Source organism: Balearica regulorum, chromosome Z, assembly GCF_011004875.1.
Source record: "Balearica regulorum gibbericeps isolate bBalReg1 chromosome Z, bBalReg1.pri, whole genome shotgun sequence".
Lineage (NCBI taxonomy): Eukaryota > Metazoa > Chordata > Aves > Gruiformes > Gruidae > Balearica > Balearica regulorum.
Window position 1 is genome coordinate 87,547,221 of NC_046220.1, and position 20,009 is coordinate 87,567,229.

Sequence of the window (20,009 nt, forward strand, 5' to 3'; positions counted from 1 at the left end):
TTACTAAAAATATGCATCTTTATTCAAATAAGGTTATCTCTGAACTCCAAGTGCCGATTTACATTAGTCAGAAACAAACATATGAAAATGTCAGCTGTTTGAATTTAAAAAAACCCCAACAGTAGACAGTCTTCGGTGTTACAGTAATTGATGCATTGATAAGTGTCAAATTTTCTTCAAAAAGGAAGTAATTTACAAACCATACTGTGAATTTTACTTTTGAAAGATTCAGGTGTGACCATGTATTTAATATGCCTTGACTAGCACAATGAGATTCTCTTGTCACTGCCAAATATTTGCTACTTATAATCCACACTTCAAATACAATTATTAGACTTGTTCTCCCTCGTATTGTCAAACTGGATTCCAAGGTGTCTTCTCCTCCTAGTCCTGAAATCTCAGCTGGTAAGAATCACACACACTACCAGTGTTGAAAGAAGCTTCTAGTAGCCAGCCATAACAGGAGGCTACATTGACTGACAAGTATTCTTAAAGTCTTAAAGATTTGTTGCTGTCACTTCAAGAACAGACAGGACAAAATTTGTGCTGGACAACTGGGAGCTTTCCTTTGATCCAGTGAGTGACGAGGCAATTATGGAAGTTCCAAGGAGAGACGACTGTGAAATGAAGCATGAAGCAAAGTTACACTTTTTGGATGTTACGCTTTAGACCTTCTGCTCCCCAAAGAAAAGTTTCCTAGTTGCACATGGGAGATACGTCAGATCTCTCAGCAGCATGAACACACAAGCTGAGCATCATACTTGAAGATACAATTGTAGGCTCAAGTTTTTCCTAGACACCATCCTCGGCCCTCTCTTCTAACAAAGACGCAAAAGTATGGGCTGCTCCAGCTTTAAAACACAGTTATGGTTGGATAAATTCACAGTAACAACAAAATACAGGCTTCCTCTAATTGATACATTAGAGCTGTTCCTCGTTATGCCAGATATATGCACCTACTTACCAAAATACAATTGCTAACCTTTCTGTATAAAGCGTCTTGCAAAGCCTGCTGTGAGAGAGGGAGTTCTGTTTAGGTGTTGCACTGATGCAGGAAGGCTTGTAATTGAAAGGAACAACACTGTACATTTTCAAAACAATTTAAGAAAATATATAAAGTTTAGTTAGAAGAGTCAGGGTTGTAATAGCTTAGACTCAAGGCACCTGTAGATATTTGCTGGTGTCGAAGGAACTGAATGGATAAATTCCTATGTGTTATTCTGGTTTATCTGAAATTTTTTTTTTTCCCCATTGATTTACCCTATTTATCCAGCAAGATTAGCTCGAAGCAGTAGTTTGTCCAATTAGTACAGCAAAATCTTCTCAAATTTAGAAATTGATCTACACAGCTATACCATTTACAGTATACTACATACTGTAGCTATGCAAATAGGTACGTAGGTAGTATCATTTTATTGGTATAGCACAGACATCCACTTTGTGTACTCTGTATTTGAAGTAACAAAATATATTGCATAGATTTATCATTTCTCCAAACTGACAGGCACAATACTGAAGTGTTCTTCATTACAGCAAATTTGGCAGCATGTGTGGCACTCCAAGGGAGTAGACTGTAGGAATGCAGCAGTAGTATGCTAGATTCCAGATACTTTTTGCAGATTCAAACAGATTAATAATTAAAAGTGAAATATCCTGATGCATTTGTGTATTTTATAGAATTTGAAAAAACCCCAAACCCCTATTCCAACTCCACACACAAACAACTCAAGGACAAAGTTACCACAGATATGTAAACAAGGCAAAATGAATTCATTTCACATTCCTAGTTTGGGCTATCTGCTTTGTTTCTTAAGCAAATGTTCACCTGCTAAGTAGTATCAAAAAGACCATGTTCAGTCTTATGCTTTCGATATCAAAGCAGGAATTGACAGACAATACTGGTTCTACAATAGCTGCTGGATTAACAAACGTGTCCGAAGGAACAGTTTGTGAAGAAAACTCAGTACCTGCAGTTTAGAGTATTTGCCATGTCAAGATTTAAATCAAAGCATCTGTATTTAATACATGAAAGACACAAGACAGCTTTATGAACGTAAAGACATATTCATACACTAAACATATCCTTAATGCAATCAGATTTGAAGAGGTATAAAGCAATGATATCTTTTCTGAAAAAGTTCCACAAATCTCCAAACAAAATTACTGACTTCAAACTACAAAAAAGAAATCAGCCCCAGAATATACTTGAAGAACTACTTTATCATGTTTTCTCTGATTGCCTAAAACCAGAACCCAAAATAAGGAGATACACCTTTATTTGCTTGTTTTGTACATTTTGTTTTCTGTATCAGGTATTAACAGTCAGCCTGTTAAAAGCTTGTCTTTGTGTCCAGCTATTAAAAAGTGTTTAAATCAATTCTAACTCTTCATGAAATATAAACTAAATAATTCTTTGACTGTTAAATCCAAGTGGTAAAGAAATGAAATATTCATAGCAAATTTTTACATACCCCCAAAGAAACAGAGAACAACAGTTGTTTGGGGTTTATTGATATAGCACAGACATCCACTTTTTTTTTTTATAAGGTGTTTTGTTTTGGTTTTTAAACCGATGTCAGGACACTTAGTGGGATGCTTTCCGCACAAATCATCCATCTGCAGTTCTCATTATGAACAACCACCAGACCTGGGTGTTTCAATCCTCTCCTCTGGAATCTTAACAAAAGAAGAGGAATATGGCATTTGCCTTCCAGTATTTATGAGAAAACTAGCTCAAAACATAGACCTAGATAGGGTCCACAGTCTTCCTCTATCTAGCATTTAATCTGCTGCTCCCCAGTCTGTTTTTAACTTTAGCATTAAACGGTTTCAATGAGAACTCATTTTGTTTTAACAAAATTCAATAATTTACAATATTGAGTATATAAAACACTAAGATTTCCCTCATTTACAGAAGTTTTTAATTTTCTGTGCATACATACTGCTGTAATGTACACACAAAAGGAACAGGTCATCAAAAGAACTTTTTGGCTGCTGCTTCTTGTTGACTCCTGAAAGAAAAAGCAGAAGAGAATTTATAGTATAAACCTAGCTAACTGGTTTAAATAAAGAAATATTTCATTGATTTGGGGATTAAAAGATTCCATTCCTTGTCAACAGAGACTTAAGGAAATCAAATATAAGTCACATTACAAAAATAGGACATAATTTTTTCTATTTACAAAGACACTGGTAGCATCACAATAGTTCAAATTTTGCATCAGACACAGCAGGAAACAAAGCATTCTGGACAGAAGCCAGAAACTGTAAAAGACCATATGAACTGTTTTTTAAAATAATTTAACTAAAATTTTCTAAAGCTTCTCAATATCTGATTGGCTTAAAGATTGTCATAGAAAAAGGAAACACATGCAACTAAGCAGCAAAAGAATTTACTTGGAATGGCATTTCCTCTTCCCTTTGGCACAGAACATACTTATTTTCTTAGTGGATACACAGACTGTGGATCAACCACACACAGATGTTAGAACTACAAGGGCATCAAAAAGAACTGGAGGGGAGCAGCTCCTCATTTGTCTTGGAAGCCATCTTTCCAGTTGATGGCATAACATGACATACGTAAGAAACGCACTCTCTCCACTTTGTAGAGAAGCAGACACAAAATAAAAGCCAGTGCTATCAGCAGCATCGGTCTTATATTAATACAAGTTATCCTTCCATAGAGGTACCAAACAGTGTTTTCTCTCTGAAGGGCAATGCACCTATTTTGGTCCCTACTTCTTATCCTGATTAGCGTGTGTGAGAAGCACGAGGGAAGACTACCAAGCAAGTCCTTACTCTCAACAGGTTTTCCTTTCCAGCAACGCAAATTTAATTTGAACATTATGACATTACAAGGAAGGGGAAAAGAACAGAGAAACATACCACTTAGTCTGAGGGGGAGAAAACAAAAAAAAAGTAGTCCCTACACTATCAATATCATATATAGGAGAGGGATGAAGGGATATGTATCGCAAAAAAGAGTTCACTGAGGAATTTGTAAGATGGGATAAGTGGCTTGTAGGTACACATAGAAAAATAAAAATTAAAACAATATCAAATCACATCAGATTTTGTTAAGATATTAATAAACTTCAGTAAGTCCAGCAGAGGACCACAAGGATAGTGGTCAAGAGCTGAAGCACATGCCTCACAAGAAGAGAGGGAGGGAACTGGGCTTGATCATCCTGGATAAAAGAAGGTTTCAAGGGTCTAACAGCAGCTTTCTAATACCCACGAGATGTTATTGAGGAGAGAGGAATAGTTTCTTTACAGAGATGTACATTATAAGAATGAAATACAACAATCACATTGAAACAGGGCTGGCTCCCACTATATATACCGTGGTGCGGGGCGGGGGGGAGATTAAACCAAACTTCATTATGATAATTAAACATTTCCAATGGGGTCTGTAACAGTGGTAAATTTTCCATTCTTGGAGGTTTTTAAGACCTGCCCAGTCTAAATGCTAAGTGACCTGGTCTGAATTCAGTGTTGACCCTGCTTTGGGCCAAAGGTTGAATCAGAGACCTCCCAACCTGAGTGACTGCTTGTTTTAAAGAAGATTAACATAATCATACCATTGCAATTGCATTTCCAGTCAGAAGTTCTAAAATCATTTGCCCTGTTGTCTTTAAACAAAAACATACTTACCTATACATGATATAACCAATGAATAACACTGTTTGCACCGCTACAAATATGAAGAAGTGCACTGTAGATAAGCACGATGGAAACGGTGGCAAGTCCGGACACTTTGATTTCTCACTAGATGGCTAAAACCCAAGAAAAACAGTATTTGAGAAAAGAGCAAACAAGGCATGCCATCAAAAGACTGTTACATGCAAGAAACAAAACAAGGCCTTTGCAACTTTATCTAAAAATCAAAACACAAGCAGAAAACATAGACAGAAATGACACTACTCCGAAAAATCGTCGTCCGACTCCCTGTCTCACTTTCCCCTTTCACCTTTATGTTTCTCAGTTAAACCAACCGATGTTCATTTGCGGGTTTTAAGGGAAAGAATAAATCCTCGGTAAATTAACCCAGAAATCAAGAACCTGCTATGGGATCATAAGCTAATTCAACTTAATTGCTACCTAGGCTAGACTAAGGTGCTCCTGAACGTGAATGCAGTCATCTTTCACACTTAGAGACCTTAAGCGGAGCCTGCCCGAGTTTCCCCTGATTAAAGCTCGCTCTTCTGTGCGGAAGCAATAGAGAGAGTCTCCTCTGTACAGAGCTGTTAAGTAGGGGGACAAAACACAAAAAAAGCCCCCAGAAAACCTAATTGCTTGACCTTGTTTCCACAGGAAATTAGACCAAAAATCATGCTCTTTGTGCAAAATTTCTCATCAAGACACGGATCATGCAGTTAGGTCAAGGCAGTGCAGTTTTAGTGAAGCAGCTTAATGAAGGATTAATTGCTCCGTAAATTGCATGCTGGCTCATCCTAGCTTTTCACTAACAGCCAAATAAAGAAGTATTACAGTCATGCTTTACACTACCAGCACATAAATTACCATATTTCGTTGTACTAAATGCTCAATGTCCCTCTTTACTACATGAAGGTGTTCTTTGATGTCATTGAAGTGCTGAGTTGTTTCATAGACTCCTCCAGCAGAGCCAGGATGTTGAGCTCCACTGATCAGCCTCAGAGTATCAGCCATGGAATTTCTGAAACAAGACAAACAACAAAACATCTTTCAGTACAGAACAGCTTTTCTACAAATAGCAAGTATTCTGGACACCTTTTAGTCCATTAAAATTAGTTTGAAATACATAGTTGCCCCAAAAGGCAGAAAACATTTTTTCTAGCTTCCAAGAATACCCATTGAGAAATAATTCCTTAATCAAACTATGATTTTTTAAAAAATATTTAATTCCACAGACAGTTTCAATTTGTACAGTGCACCATCTCCCAAAGTCATGCTGAAAACAAGATCTGGGAAATATTCTATTGCTAGACATCTGCTTTGCCTGACTGATGAAGTCTAAAACAAGTGTTTTATCTGAGGCTCTTGCCAAGGCTTTAGGATAAGCAGAGTTTAATGCAATCTTTGAAGAAAACCAAAAGCTGTTTGAAAAATAAATAAATAAAAACAGTCATGTAAGAAATAAAAATAAAGAAGAGGCTTTAGGGATAAGAGAAGATTTAGATACATCCTTGTTTCATGATTATCATTTATACGAGAAACTCATTTCCCATATGCAATGTCATAATACTTAATATTGTCTTCATGTGAATTCATTTTGCTTCTACAACAAATCAAATTAAATCTGTAAAAAGTTGAGGTTCCGTAACTAATTTCGTTTGAGGTAAACTAGTCAATGAGAGAAAAAGACTTAATCTCTAATCAATATGTTTATATAATTTTCCCCTACTGTGATGTCTCTTTTCAGTTGCAAAGAGGATTATTCTACAGCCAAAATATTTATCATGTGAACGTTAATCTCTTCATTGTTAACAGAATAAACAATCAAAACGAACATATTTGGATTTCTTTTTAATTTACTTAAAACTTTATATTTTGTTCAGATGAGAGCTTGCTTCAATGCCTTCAAGGTGCAGTCCTAATTCTTTGTACAGTGGTCAGCAATTTATCATAGTATCACAGAATGGTTTGGGTCGGAAGGGACCTCTAAAGATCATCTGGTCTGACCTCCCTGCCACAGGCAGGGACACCTTGCACTAGATCAGGTTGCCCAAAGCCCCATCCAACATGGCCTTGAACACTTGCAATTTTAACTTTCACATAAGGAAAAAACAAAAAAACCCCACAAACAAACCAAACCCAAACCTGGCTTGAATACTATTCATTGAGTAAACCTGCAACAACAACATATAATCATATCTGTCAGTGTCATACAAAATTGTATCACTGACTTGAATGGCTCGTATTCATTATGAAAACAGCAAGTTAAGCATTGAAACGTAAATGTTTACAAACAATCTTCATAAAGATGTTGCCCAACTTTTAGTTTTGCATCAGCTGCTCTTCATGCCATTAAAGTTAAAAAACCCACAGAACTAAAAATAAAATTAAACAATAATAATTAAAAATAAAACAAAAAACCCAAAGGAGAAAAGAGAAAGCTAGTAAGGTACACATCTATTCAAAGGCACTATGACATCTCTCCAGCAGTAAACGTTGCAAGCATAGATAGGCTTGTATCAGTGTTACAGCAGCTTTTGCTCTAAGAGCTATGCAGCACGTTTGAACTATTTGGAGCAGTTACTAAGTCAAAGCCACACACTAAATTAATCTACACAATTCTATCAAGTTGCAGATACACCACTTTAACGAAGAGGCACGTAGTAATTACAGCCCCTACTAAATGCTGGATTAACAATATACTTTCCTTCAAACTGAAGACGACCAGTTTGTCCTAGAAATACCACTTTAAGACACAAATCAACTTAGCGTCGTAGACTACCAGTATTCTGCATACTTCCCACGTAACAAAAAAAATTCTTCTCATTTTCAGTAACAAAAAGATCCAAGAATTCACCCTTTCCAGTCAGCTTTGTAAAAGCTCAATCCCACTTCCAGCACGTTCGAAAAAATCAATCTCTTTCCACAGATACATTTCCAGTTATTCCAGATAATGTACTGCACTCTAGGCCAGATAAAGTTAGCCACGGCTTTCTGCACAACTCTGAAAGTTTACCTCAATGAGCTTGTTTTTAATATTACAAAGTTATCAAAAGGAGTTACCAAAACCCAGCTGTTTGCTTCTGTAAGCCCCTGCAAACAAAACTCATCAAAGCAGCTCTCACCTTCCCTCATTCTACGTTTCTGGTTTGGAACTTAGACACACAAAACAAATGCAATAACCCCTCATCTGTCCTACCTTAAATTAGTGTATATGTTATCCAGAAATTATTTATATTTTGTCAATTAGTATTTACCTGTACTTTGAGTTAGCGTTACAATAACCTATTTTAGAAGTAAGTTTTTCACTGGAAGATTTTTTCTTAACCCATGCAAACCCGTGCAACCACCATCATGACCACTGACTAATAAATGCTGATAGTAATTCTGTCTATCCACATCCATCACATTGTTTATCTTGCCCCCTTCTTTTCAGTGCTAGAACACAAGCACGACACTATTTTTTTCCCCTCTCCCTTCTAATACCACCATCTCTACGTAATTAACAGAAATCCGCACACCCACCTTTCCCCAGACTGATCCACTGTTTGTGAAAAGCAAAATAAACTTCCCTAAACAGACATGGTCTGTATCAAAATTTAATTTACATTTACTTTTGCATGAACAATAGCATGCCAATAGTTTCTACTGTATGAACATGCAAGATTCTTCTGTAATCAGATGATTAAGAAATCCACAAATCTTGACAAGAAAATTACTTAGACAGTAAGTCCTTTTCCTCCGGGATGACCAGCAATGCAACAGCGGGCTGTTCATTTCTATCTATAAATAAAACATTTCTTTAATCTAAGGAAAATATGAAGATGATGTTACGCAAACTCATACCTAATAAGTAGTCACTGAAAGGGCAGACTGCCAATGTTAACAAGAAAATCTAATTGCTTGCAAGGTAAAAGATTTGTCAAGAATATTAACATAAAAGCTTTCACGGAAGAACAAGTGCAAAAATGGAAGCACTCTAATCTTCATTCTACAAAAAACTGACCTACTTAGATAAATCACAAGAGCTGCCCTTGAACTAATACATGAAAAAAACCACAACTGTAGGAATTGGTTTTCTCCTTTTTTTAAACCCAAGATACAGAATGCTTTAACTGCTATAAATGAAGGGTTAAACCAACTTAAAGCCATTCCTGCTAAAGACAGCAATTGTAAAACATCTTAGAAGCAGTACACAAACATCCCTATCAAACACAGAAATTTTCTCAAGTAATTTTTAGCAGTACAGCACCTTCAAGGTAAGCTTTGTACTTCATTTGGTGATGTAGTTTGAAAAGGTACAGCGTACCTCTCAATCGATTTTAAAAACTGCATCTTAAAAAGCAAAATTATTAATCACTTGGGAACTTGCAAGTGTCCCTGCAGATACAGAAGTTTCCTGAGGAAGTTCACTGGCAGAAAGTCCTCTGACAAAAAAAACCAAATCAAATAAATAAAACACCCTCCCCACCACCTCATTTTTCCCTAACCTACATGAGACGGGGACAAGATTACAAAAGTGGTCTACACAATACATTTGGAACATGAAAAAAACCCAACACATTGATGTCTTCACTATGCAATGTAAGTGACAGTAATTTAATATTAGAGTGCTTCCCCCCTCCTTTTTTTTTTCCCCCTCCTCTTAAGTGCTGCATGACAATATGTCTTAGCGCCTAACAAACCTAGGAATTTTTAGTCAGTTAGGTTCCCAATATCTTCAAGGATGGAGACTGCAAAACCCTCCTGGGCAACCAACCTACTCCAGGGTTCAACTACCTTCATAAGTTTCTTTTCTCATGGCTACACAGAATTTCCTGTATTTCAGTTTGTGCCCATTGCCTTTTATTCTGTCACTGAGTACCAGTGAGAAGAGTCCGGCTCTGCCTCTATTGCCCTCATCACCTCCAAAATCAGGTATTTATACCCATTGATAGGGTACCCCCAAGCCTTTTCTCCAGGCTATACAATACCAGGTCCCTCAGCCTCTCCTTGTACAATAAATGCTCCAACCCTTTAATCATTTTCACGATCCTTCGCTTGACTCCCTCCAGCATGTCCATGTGTCTCTTGCGCTGGGGTGCCAGGACTGGACACAGGACTCCAGATGTGGTGTAGCTAGCGTTGAATAGAGAGGGAGAATCATCTCCCTCGACCCACTGGCAATGCTCTGCCTAACACAGCCTAGAATGCCGCTGGTGGTCCTTCCTGCAAGGGCGCGTTGCTCTCCAATGTCCAACTTCTTGCCCACCAGGATTCCCAAGTTCTTTTCTGCAAAATTGCTTTCCAGCTGATCAGTCCCCTGGCTGTCCTGATAGCGTTACTGCTTTACAGGTGCAGACTGTGGAAACTGCACTTTTTATCCCCTTGGTTTTCAAAGTTCAGGCCAAGACAGGACATTAAATACTTTCGAGATCTGGCTCATTTCAACTGCCATCAAGAAGCAACGCTTTCTCAAGGCCTAGCCCTGCTCCTACCGATAACAAAGGTTAATCTACAGTCGGGATGGGGGGGAGCCTCTCCGAGGCTTGTACACACCGGAATTCTGGGAGACTTGACATAAAACTGTAGCTGCTTTTTGTGCTATACAAATCAGTAACACTAACAGACCACTATGGATCAATAATCAATATATGAGCTTTAGGCAATCATAGAAAAATTAGGGAAAAAAAAAAGACAAAACATACGTCTATATTGAAGAAAGAAGTGAACTACTTAAAAAAAAACCCCAAACCACACACATATACAAAAAACCCCAAAAATAATAATTACAAGCAGCAGCAATCAATTTCAACAACTCTTACTACATGCACAGACATTTTCATTTGTACAGAACTACTTCTCAGAATTACTTACATGCCTTTACAGGTTGTTTACACTAAAAAGAACTCTCACATATATCTCATATAATATTATCTACATATAATAATAAATTCATATAATCATTGTATCAGGAGTAGACTGATATATTGACAAGATACTCCAATACACTTTTTTTTTTAGGTTCACTAGCTGTAATTCAAAGGCATTCATGCTGATGTTGTTATCAACACTCCGAAATGAGAGCAAGAAATTTCCGTAAGGTAGCAGGTTATCACAGTAGCAGAAATCAATTTTTTTTTTTTTTGAGGGACTGGACTTAACCGTTGAAGTGGGATCTCATGATATAAAAAAGAAGCAAATTAGGGGGCTTAGCCACCCTAGGGACATGAACTTACTTTATTATAGAAATCAAATATACGTAGGGAGTCATCACTAAGGAACTGACACAGAAATTCAATTTTATCAATTTTCTCCTACTGAAATAATAAATAGGATTTAAAAGATGGAAAATAATATAAAATTCAAAACACAGGCTTAATATTTAGAAAGCATTTACCTTATTTCATTTACTTGTCTAATGACCTCTTCTTGAGTTTTCACAACTGTCTCAATCTCTTGCTGGGAAACCTGGGGGTGAGGAGGGGGGGGGGGGAAAAAAAAAATCAATGCACCTTAGAAAAAGCAAATTGATCATGCTGCTGAAATTACGCTAAGCTATTAATCACGATGTATTTTTATTTATTAATGTACCTGTCCTTGTTGACCTGGAAAACCCGCTCCTCTTTTAGCAATCTCGTCTGTGACTGCAGAGACATATCTCCTCTGCTCATCCAGAATCATGTCCAATTGCCTATTAAGCTGTTTGATTTCAAGATGAATTCGATTCTGCCCCTCAAATATTTGCCTCAGTTCACGATCACTTACAGTTTCAAAAAGATCATCCGCTGCTAAGAAAAAAGCACAGGTAGTTCTTACCTATATGCATTTCTCCTAAGTTGCATTATATAATTTTTCTTGCACCCTTAAAAGTTTCCACAAGGATACACTTTTTTCCCCATAATTTGATATATTTGGTGTTAATTTACTATCATTGCCATGGCAAAGGATACCCAGATGGGATGAGAACAACTGAACAGAGCTAACTACACATTCAAACCCAGACTCCATCTTAGAGTTCCTATTTCAATACCTGGGTAATGTGAAACATAAAACTGAAACAGGATGCTGTTATTATTAGGAGGCAGCTATCTTTGCATAAGCTAGCATTGCATCCTTCATGAGAGATTTGCATGTATCAAGTAACAGCCACTTTTTAGAAAAAGTAAGCTTTAAAAAAGTAGCTTGAAATAGAGAACTGACTGCACACTTGAGTGAGTTTCTCCACAGCTTCAAAAACATCAGAAAAGAAAGTCCAAAAGACACTGTGGCAAAAAGCTTATTTCTTATCAGTGTAAGGCTGGACAATATTTCAAAAACACAGATGAAGATCTAGCTCAAACAAGGCCAAGTGCAAGGTCCTGCACATGGGTCGGGGCAATCTCAAGCACAACTACAGGCTGGGCAGAGAATGGATTTAGAGCAGCCCTGAGGAGAAGGACTTGAGAGTGTTGGTAGACAAGAAGCTCAACATGACCCGGAAACATGCACGTGCAGCCCAGAAAGCCAACCATGTCCTGGGCTGCATCACCAGCAGAGTGACCAGCAGGTCGAGGGAGGTGATTCTGCCCCTCCACTTTGCTCTGGTGAGACCCCCCTGCAGTGCTGCGTCCAGCTCTGGGGTCCCCAGGACAAGAAGGACACGGAGCTGTTGGAGTGAGTCCAGAGGAGGCCACGGAGATGATGCAAGGGCTGGAGCACCTCTGCTATGGAGACAGGCTGAGAGAGTTGGGGTTGTTCAGCCTGGAGAAGAGAAGGCTGCGGGGAGACCTTAGAGCCCCTTCCAGGCCCTGCAGGGGCTCCAGGAAAGCTGGAGAGGGGCTGGTGACAAGGGCAAGGAGTGACAGGACAAGGGGAATGGCCTGAAGCTGCAGGAGGGGAGATGGAGATGAGATGTGAGGCAGAAATTCTTGCTTGTGAGGGTGGTGAGGCCCTGGCACAGGCTGCCCAGAGCTGTGGATGCTCCATCCCTGGAAGTGTTCAAGGCCAGGTTGGATGGGGCTTTGGGCAACCTGGGCTAGTGGTGGGTGTTGGAACTAGATAGGCTTCAAGGTCCCTTCCAACCCAAACCATTCTATGATGATTCCATGATTCTAAGACAAAATGGTGTAGGACCTTTTGAACTTATCACTATGCCAAAAAAAGATGACAACCTGAAATTTCACGTCTAGATGCCTGAAGTACATTCCTGATATGTGTGTTCAAATCCAGCTAATTCAATCCTCAAAAGAAAGAAACAGACTGGCTGACATTAGATTTTCAAATAAATAATTTTTTGCCCAGCTCTAAAAATTAATAATAAATAAATAAATATATATTAAAAAAAAAACCCTAACCCATGCAAACAAACAAAACAAAACCCCCACCAAGTTCCACAGCAGAACAATCAAAGTCAAAGCACTTTGGCTAAACACTCAAAAGAGTGGGTAAGACTCATTACTGTAATTTTCCTAAATTAAGTATCATTTGAAATCATTAGAAAAACACTGTTCAGTCTGAAATATCTTTAAACCGCTACCTGCTGAGAGCCGCAGATGCATGGCATCAACAGTGTAAAAGGCAATTCTGCCTTACCCAAACTTAAATTTCTTATCAATAGCTTAAAAAATAAAAAAATAAAGGCCACAGTTCTTAAGAACATCAAGTTGGAAATCTGGTTATTAGCCAATCTGAATACCAACACTGAATGCCAACTAACGCTGTGGTGCTGAAATTGACAGAACTCAATACGTGTCCAGTATTAGGCAAGCATTAAAAACACTTTTGTAAGTAAGCAAATATCCCACTCGCCCATCTTTAATAACCATCCATAAAACAAGATGTGACAAAAAAGTTTGCTATGAATTTGCAGAAACAGACCAAAAAGATGACCTTTCAAACACACTTTCAAATAACCAATAAAGGCACGCTTCCTGAATCAGCACTTTACAGAGGGATGCATAACCTTCTCTTCCTTCTACTGATCCATACAGATTCTCATCGTTCCCATCATGTTTCCATTCATTTGTTTTGTTCTCAATCATGGCATCACAAAAGGGACTTTATTTCAGAAAACACTTTTCAAAAGAAAGACTAAAGATTCTTAAATAAAGTAAATAATGTCAGTAGGAGCTTAGTAAGATCAGTCAGAGTATCAGACCCTAGTTCTGAATATCCTGGAAAGCAAACATTTTCCTTGACAACTGAAAAAAGTTGCTTAAATAACTTGCCTGGCTGTCCTTGCACATCAGGATGTTCCTTTTGAAATTCTTCTTTCTTTTTATCCAATTCTTGTTGAAAGTGTTCAAACTCTTCTTGATACTTCTCTTTATCTTTTTGAGGAATTTCTGCATCTGGTGTTTGCTTTAAAACATTATCGGGGGGGGGGGGGGGGGGGGGAAGAGATTTTTTTCACGTTCTCCACCACTCCTACATAACTTATTCTCCAGCAAGGCTGTTCAGATTTCAGATTTGAAGACCTAACACAATTAGTGGAGCACATTAATATATTAAGTTGAAGTGAGAAACCAAACATTCCTGTGGAGACCCATAGCTTTTTCCTGATACGTGCATATTTTCTGTGATTAAAAAGAAATCAAGTTTTACAAGGATAGATGCTGTTTAGCAGTACAGAAGTGTGCTAGAAATATGGGAAGCTGAAAGCAAGAACAGATTATTTGTCCGCTCTCTAAACAAAGTGTACTCTTTAGTTTGTTTTCTCTGCGTGTTTTGATTTAACATAAGGATTTTTGTTGATTCAGTGTTGCTTCAAGAATTCTGGTCTTGAAAACATTACTTAAAATATTACTGAAAAATTACAGTATTAGTCTCATTTTCTAAAGCAGATGACGGCACACCTACATGCCAAAATCCTGAAACAGGGATGCCAAGTATGACTTCAGAGGAAATGCCATAATCTGGTGCTACACATAAAACATATACAATAACATATTTTATTAATTATGCATAAAGATGCTTACTACTCCCTTCCCAGGCTCCGTCAACTGGAAGGTCAGAAAAGAGAGCACATCATGATCATCTGTATTCAACAAACAAAACAAAAACACACTGTTAATTGCTACTGCTACGTGTTACAAATCCTGCTACTTCCCAAGTCAACCTTGCACTTGCAAAGGATCTTCAGTGAACAGCATCCTCTCAAAGTCCTCCCAAGAGTTTATGCAGTGGGGAATGCAACTGCACAATGTCTTTGTCAGGACAAACAACGTCCTTCTACTCTAGCCAGGAAAAGGCCTAAGCATATCAGTAATCTGGGAATGGGATAAGATTATTTACATCATCATGGTCAAAAATTGGTATAATGGATCAACACTAGCAGTAAAAAAACAAACAAAAACCACCAACAAAAAAACCTCTCTTTGCAAGCCCTGCAAGTCCCCACACCATTTGTCACTATTTTTAACATTTGCTACCTGCAAGTCCCCCTGTTGCTGCAGATATTCCAAAATATCCCTGTGATGGCAACACCATATTTTCCACTTCTGCACAAAATTCATAGTCTTCTTTATCCGGAGTAAAGCCATTGTTAATTAATACCTAAAAGGATAAACACTTACAGTTTTTACCATATAAACCTACTTGTGTTACTCGCTTTGTCAGTTTACAGTAATGGTCACAAATACAACTTATCAGGTAATTCAGCAGCTGATACTAGAAACCAGAACCTATTTCTTTTCTGAAAGACACTTTTTAGAAAGAAAATGCATAAGCTTTCTATTTTTAAAAAGCAAAAAAAAAAAAGGCCTGATTCAAAGCTTGGCATGAACAAAACTCAACATTTCCTATTCGTCACCTAAGAGGCCACACTGCATACAATTCAGACACATATAAAAGTACGTTCATTTCAGTTGTAAGAAGCAGTAAGACAAATTAGTGCATAGAAAGGAACACATGGGGGAAACAGATACCATCAAGAGAGGTGAAGGTAAGCCAAGGGATGGCACGACACCTCCTGGGGGTGCTAATGTGAGCATTTATGCTGTTCCAGGGAGCACTGAAGGTTCAGGAGCACATCTGAAATGCTTTTACACCAACACATGCAGTATCAAAAACAAACAGGACAAAACGGAGGCACTGGTCCACTCCCAGAGCTACGATGTCATTGGTACTAGTGACGCTTGGTGAAATGAGTCCCACAACTGGAGTGCTGGGATGGAGGGCTACAGGCTGTTCAGGACAGACAGGCAGGGCAGGTGAGGTGGAGGTGTCATACTGTATGGAATTGAGAGGTTTGACTGTACAGCTCTTACAAGTTAGAGCCAATGTGCTCGAGAGCCTTGAGGATGAGAGGGATGGAAAACAAAGCAGATGTCATTGTGGGCATCCACTATTGATCACAAATTGTCCAACTGTGAGATGAGCAGGTTCATGGTGCGCTGGGTGAAGAACTGGCTGAATGGCAGGGTTCAAAGGGCTGCACTGAATGAGGCTACGTCTGACAGGCAACCCGGTCACCAGCAGTATTCCTCAGGGCTCAATTCTAGGGCCAGTGCTGTTCAACATTTTTATCAATGATCTGGACGCTGGAGTTGAATGCGCCCTTAGTAAGTTTGCTGACGATAATAAACTGGGAGCTGCTGTTGACTCAAGGGACAAGAGGCCTTGCAGAGGGATCTAGATAGATTGGAGCATTGGGCAATCATCAATGGCATGAAATTTAACAAGAACAAATGTTGGATTCTGCACCTGGGATGGAGTAACACTGGGAACAAGGATAAATATTGGGAGAGGAGTGGCTGGGGAGCAGCCCTGCAGAAAGGGACCTGGGGTGCTGCTCGGCAGCAGGCTCAATAGGAGCCAGCAGTGTGCCCTGGTAGCCCAGAGGGCAAGCCGCATCCCGGGGTACGTTAAACATAGTATAACCAGCTGGTCCAGAGAGGGGATTGTCCTGCTGTGTTTAGCACTGGGGCGGCCTCACCTTGACTACTGTAGGCTCCACAGTTTTAAAAAGGAAATTAAGGTACTTGAATGTGTGCTTGAATGCAGAGAAGGGCAACAAAGCTGGTGACAGGACTGGAAGGCATGTCCTCTGAGGAGCGGCTGAGGACTCGGGGTTGGTCTAGTTTGGAGACAAGGGGGCTGAGGGCAACCTCATCGCTCTGTACAGCTTCCCGAGGAGGGGACGTGAGAGGGAGGTGCCCCCATCTCTTCTCCCTGGTATGCAGTGATAGGGCACGTGGGACTGGTTCAAAGCTGCACCAGGGGAGGCTCAGACTGGACACGAGGAAGCATTTCTTTACCCAGAGGGTGGTCAGACCCTGGAACAGGCTGCCTGGAGAGGTGGTCAATGCCCTGTGACTGTCAGGGTTTAAGAGGTGTTTGGACAAGGCCCTTAATAACACATTTTAACTTTTGGTCAGGCAGTTGGACTGGATGGTCACTGTAGCTCCCTTCCAAATGGAATTACTCTATTCTAAAACTGATCATGGCATAATAATATCAACTCTGGTTCAAGAAACCCCTGACTCAGGGACCATTAAAGACCAGTCTGTCAAAAGTATACACCCAAATAAGGTTCTGGGCAACACAAATTTTTGGTCTGATCTAGAAGAGTCATCCTTTACTGTTCTTAGGTTGATTCTAAGCTTCGAGAGATAGAGAGATTCTCTCTTCCTCCATGGATGCATTTGCAGAACTGCTAAGGTTAGCAGCAACATTTGGGCCAGAGGAGTTCTTAGATAAGGCATCAGGGACCAGGCACATTCAAAAAGAGAGCAGCCTTGGAGTCTGAAATTTAATTTTCATTCAAGGGTAACAGATAGCTTTTACTATTACACCACAGTACAAGGTCCACCCTCTTTTAGGTCCATTCATGTTTACTTTTAGAGAAACTTTTACTACGAAATGACAGCTGTGTGTTTTATGGCTAACACCTATGAAGAGTACCTTTTCAGAAGAAAGCAGAAGCTGAGAAATACACACTTCATAGCTGTCGCAACCCAGCACCACATTAGCATTTTTCTTTCCTTATCTAGAAGGAATTCACAATCATCTGAACAGTATTTATGAAGTCTTGAAGATTCCCTTATACTAGTGGTTTTCTATCTTCTTTAATCTTCAAAGCCGTACTATTTCTTGCAGGTGAGATGCCTCAAATAGCAAATTTAATCTACTGTCAAAGAGCAAGCTTTGTTTTTTTAGTCACATTTCAAGAACCTCTTACAATCAGCTACAAAACCCTTTAAAGATCTCAGATCAGCTTGAGAAATACCATTCAAGTTAAGGAGCCGCTCAACCACTTGGAAGCTGAGGAACAGAAGCTGCCTTTGGGACACCTCTACAGGCAAGTCAACAGCAAAAGAAGAGTCTGAGCACATACGAGTAAGTTAGCATGACTGACTCCTAACGTCAGAAAAATCAGCAATACCTGAGTCAGCTCGGGAAACTACAGATGTACTGATGTTGCTAAAAGAACTTGTCTAGCATTCGAACATACTGCACCTCCTTCCAACTTCTTTTACCGAGTTCAACATTTTCAAGAATATTGGGACTAACATCTGGGGTCTTTGGGGTTCCAAATAGCTGCAACAATCTCACACTTAAAAAGCTGAGAAACATGAGTAATTATGTTATTTCAGAGTACTTACAGTCAACGTTTTTTGGTAGTATGTTATCTTTACTTGAACAGGATAGGGCTTGTTACGAAAGTCCCTCTGACAGGATGCCAATGCTTGCGTGGAACCATCACTATGCAAGAAGACAACTTGCATAAAACTATATCTTATGACTTATCAGCTAAGACAAAAAAGCATCAATACATCACTAAGCAACATCATGACACTTTTTCAATATGCAAGTTTTTCAAAAGCTGTCCCACAACTGCACTGAGCTTTTCTGAAGTCTGGGATCAACAGTACTAGGTGCTTTACGCAGGACACAATACAGATAGAATGCAGTAATGGGGAAATCTCTTTGCTTCTAAGATATATTCCCACACCTGAGAACTCAGATGGAAATAAGCTATAGTCCGGAATGCACCAACTAAGCTAGACACCTCTCTTCTCAGAGAATCCAGAACGATGTCAATTGTGCTCTTGACAATAAACAATCAGAAATCAGAATTAAACCAATTAATTTTAGTAACAGGCAATTAGCTTTCAGTTAGTCACTTCTGTCAGTTATTAGCTGTGTGTGGAAGATACCCATAAGCAATGAAGAGGTAAAAAGTCTATTTATCCGAGTCCACCCATCCCAAAGGACATATGCCATTTAAATATCCATCGGTTGCCAATTTCTGTGCTGTTACTGCCAAAACGTGTTTTAATAGAAAAACTCAAATGTAAAGGAAACAGAGTTTCATATGAAATAAACCTTTATAATGTTTCTCAAAGAGTTTCATGCAACATTTCATCATTCAAATGCAAACATTCATCATTAACACTGAAAATACACTTACTTCTGATGGTCATACAGAAGTTTTCCATTGTTGCCTACAACAATCACTCCAGGATTGTTTTTCTAGGGAAAAAAAAAGCAAACAAATGGAATAGTTTAATTCGAAGTGAAACGTAAGTAACATCAGTGATAGGCTTTCTGTGATAAAGCACCTAAAGTCATTACACTACATCACAGATGTTTTTATTCTTTCTGTACGTCAGGAAAAATGACTGAGTAGCACTGTGTCATGCTGCATGCTTTGCAAGAGACTGCTATGTTCTTTGCACAGTTAGGGGAGAAAAAAAAAACAAATTATGTTCCTGGATATACTACCAACCACCATCATTTGACAAATACAGAAATATAAAAGCCAGAGACAGGAGAAATTCATATGTAGTGAAGATCTTGAAACTAATGGATGACTTCACGCATCCAACTTTGGCTATGTAGCACTGGGGAAATAGCCAGCCAGACACTATGTTGACATCCTACTGACCGTGTCACAGTCATTAGAAAAACCTCAGGAGCTATCTGTCAGAGACTAACCAAAGTCTATTGAACACATCCCCAGTTATTTAAATTGCCAGAGGATGAGAACAAGCTAAAATGATAATGGCAGAACAAGTTTACAGGGCTACTCTGGTTGCCTCCAGGAGTTTATTAAGTAAATTCCAGTTTTCACAAAAGCACAAGATTTCAGAGTTAATCTCACTTCCCCCTTCAACATTTCAATGCATCATCTCCTAAAGTGCACTGTTTTGGCTGGGATAGAGTTAAATTTATTCATGGTAGATTGTGTGGGGTTACATTCTGGGTTTGTGATGAAAACAGTGGTGTTAACACAGTGATGTTTTAGTTATTGCTTACAGAGCCTGAAGGCTGTTTCTGGTTCTCACAGTCCCCCACCAGCGAGTAGGACGGGGTGCACAAGAAGTTGTGAGGGGACACAGCTGGGACAGCTGAACCCAAGTGACCATAGGATATCCCAGATCTATGGC

General features: G+C 39.0%; 1 protein-coding gene across 6 annotated transcripts in view; it reads right to left on the reverse strand.

Moving 5' to 3' along the window:
- LMAN1 (lectin, mannose binding 1) overlaps positions 1-20,009 on the reverse strand; it is a 24,509-nt gene continuing 4,500 nt past the window's right edge. Inside the window, exons 4-15 of one of the 6 annotated variants that reach the window (XR_012832973.1) lie at positions 19,031-19,092; positions 18,222-18,321; positions 15,048-15,171; positions 14,595-14,653; positions 13,845-13,977; positions 11,230-11,426; positions 11,036-11,106; positions 5,524-5,677; positions 4,654-4,775; positions 2,943-3,011; positions 965-1,012; positions 1-617 (exon numbers count right to left, since the gene is read on the reverse strand). Coding sequence is in view for 4 of the 6 variants with exons in the window: in XM_075739777.1 (XP_075595892.1) it covers positions 2,975-3,011; positions 4,654-4,775; positions 5,524-5,677; positions 11,036-11,106; positions 11,230-11,426; positions 13,845-13,977; positions 14,595-14,653; positions 15,048-15,171; positions 18,222-18,321; positions 19,031-19,092 (1,059 nt within the window). In the remaining 2 variants the exon portion in view is untranslated. Of the gene's footprint in view, positions 3,012-4,653; positions 4,776-5,523; positions 5,678-11,035; positions 11,107-11,229; positions 11,427-13,844; positions 13,978-14,594; positions 14,654-15,047; positions 15,172-18,221; positions 18,322-19,030; positions 19,093-20,009 lie in introns of all 6 variants that reach the window. The other 5 variants (XR_012832972.1, XM_075739780.1, XM_075739777.1 and 2 more) reach the window with 5 other exon arrangements.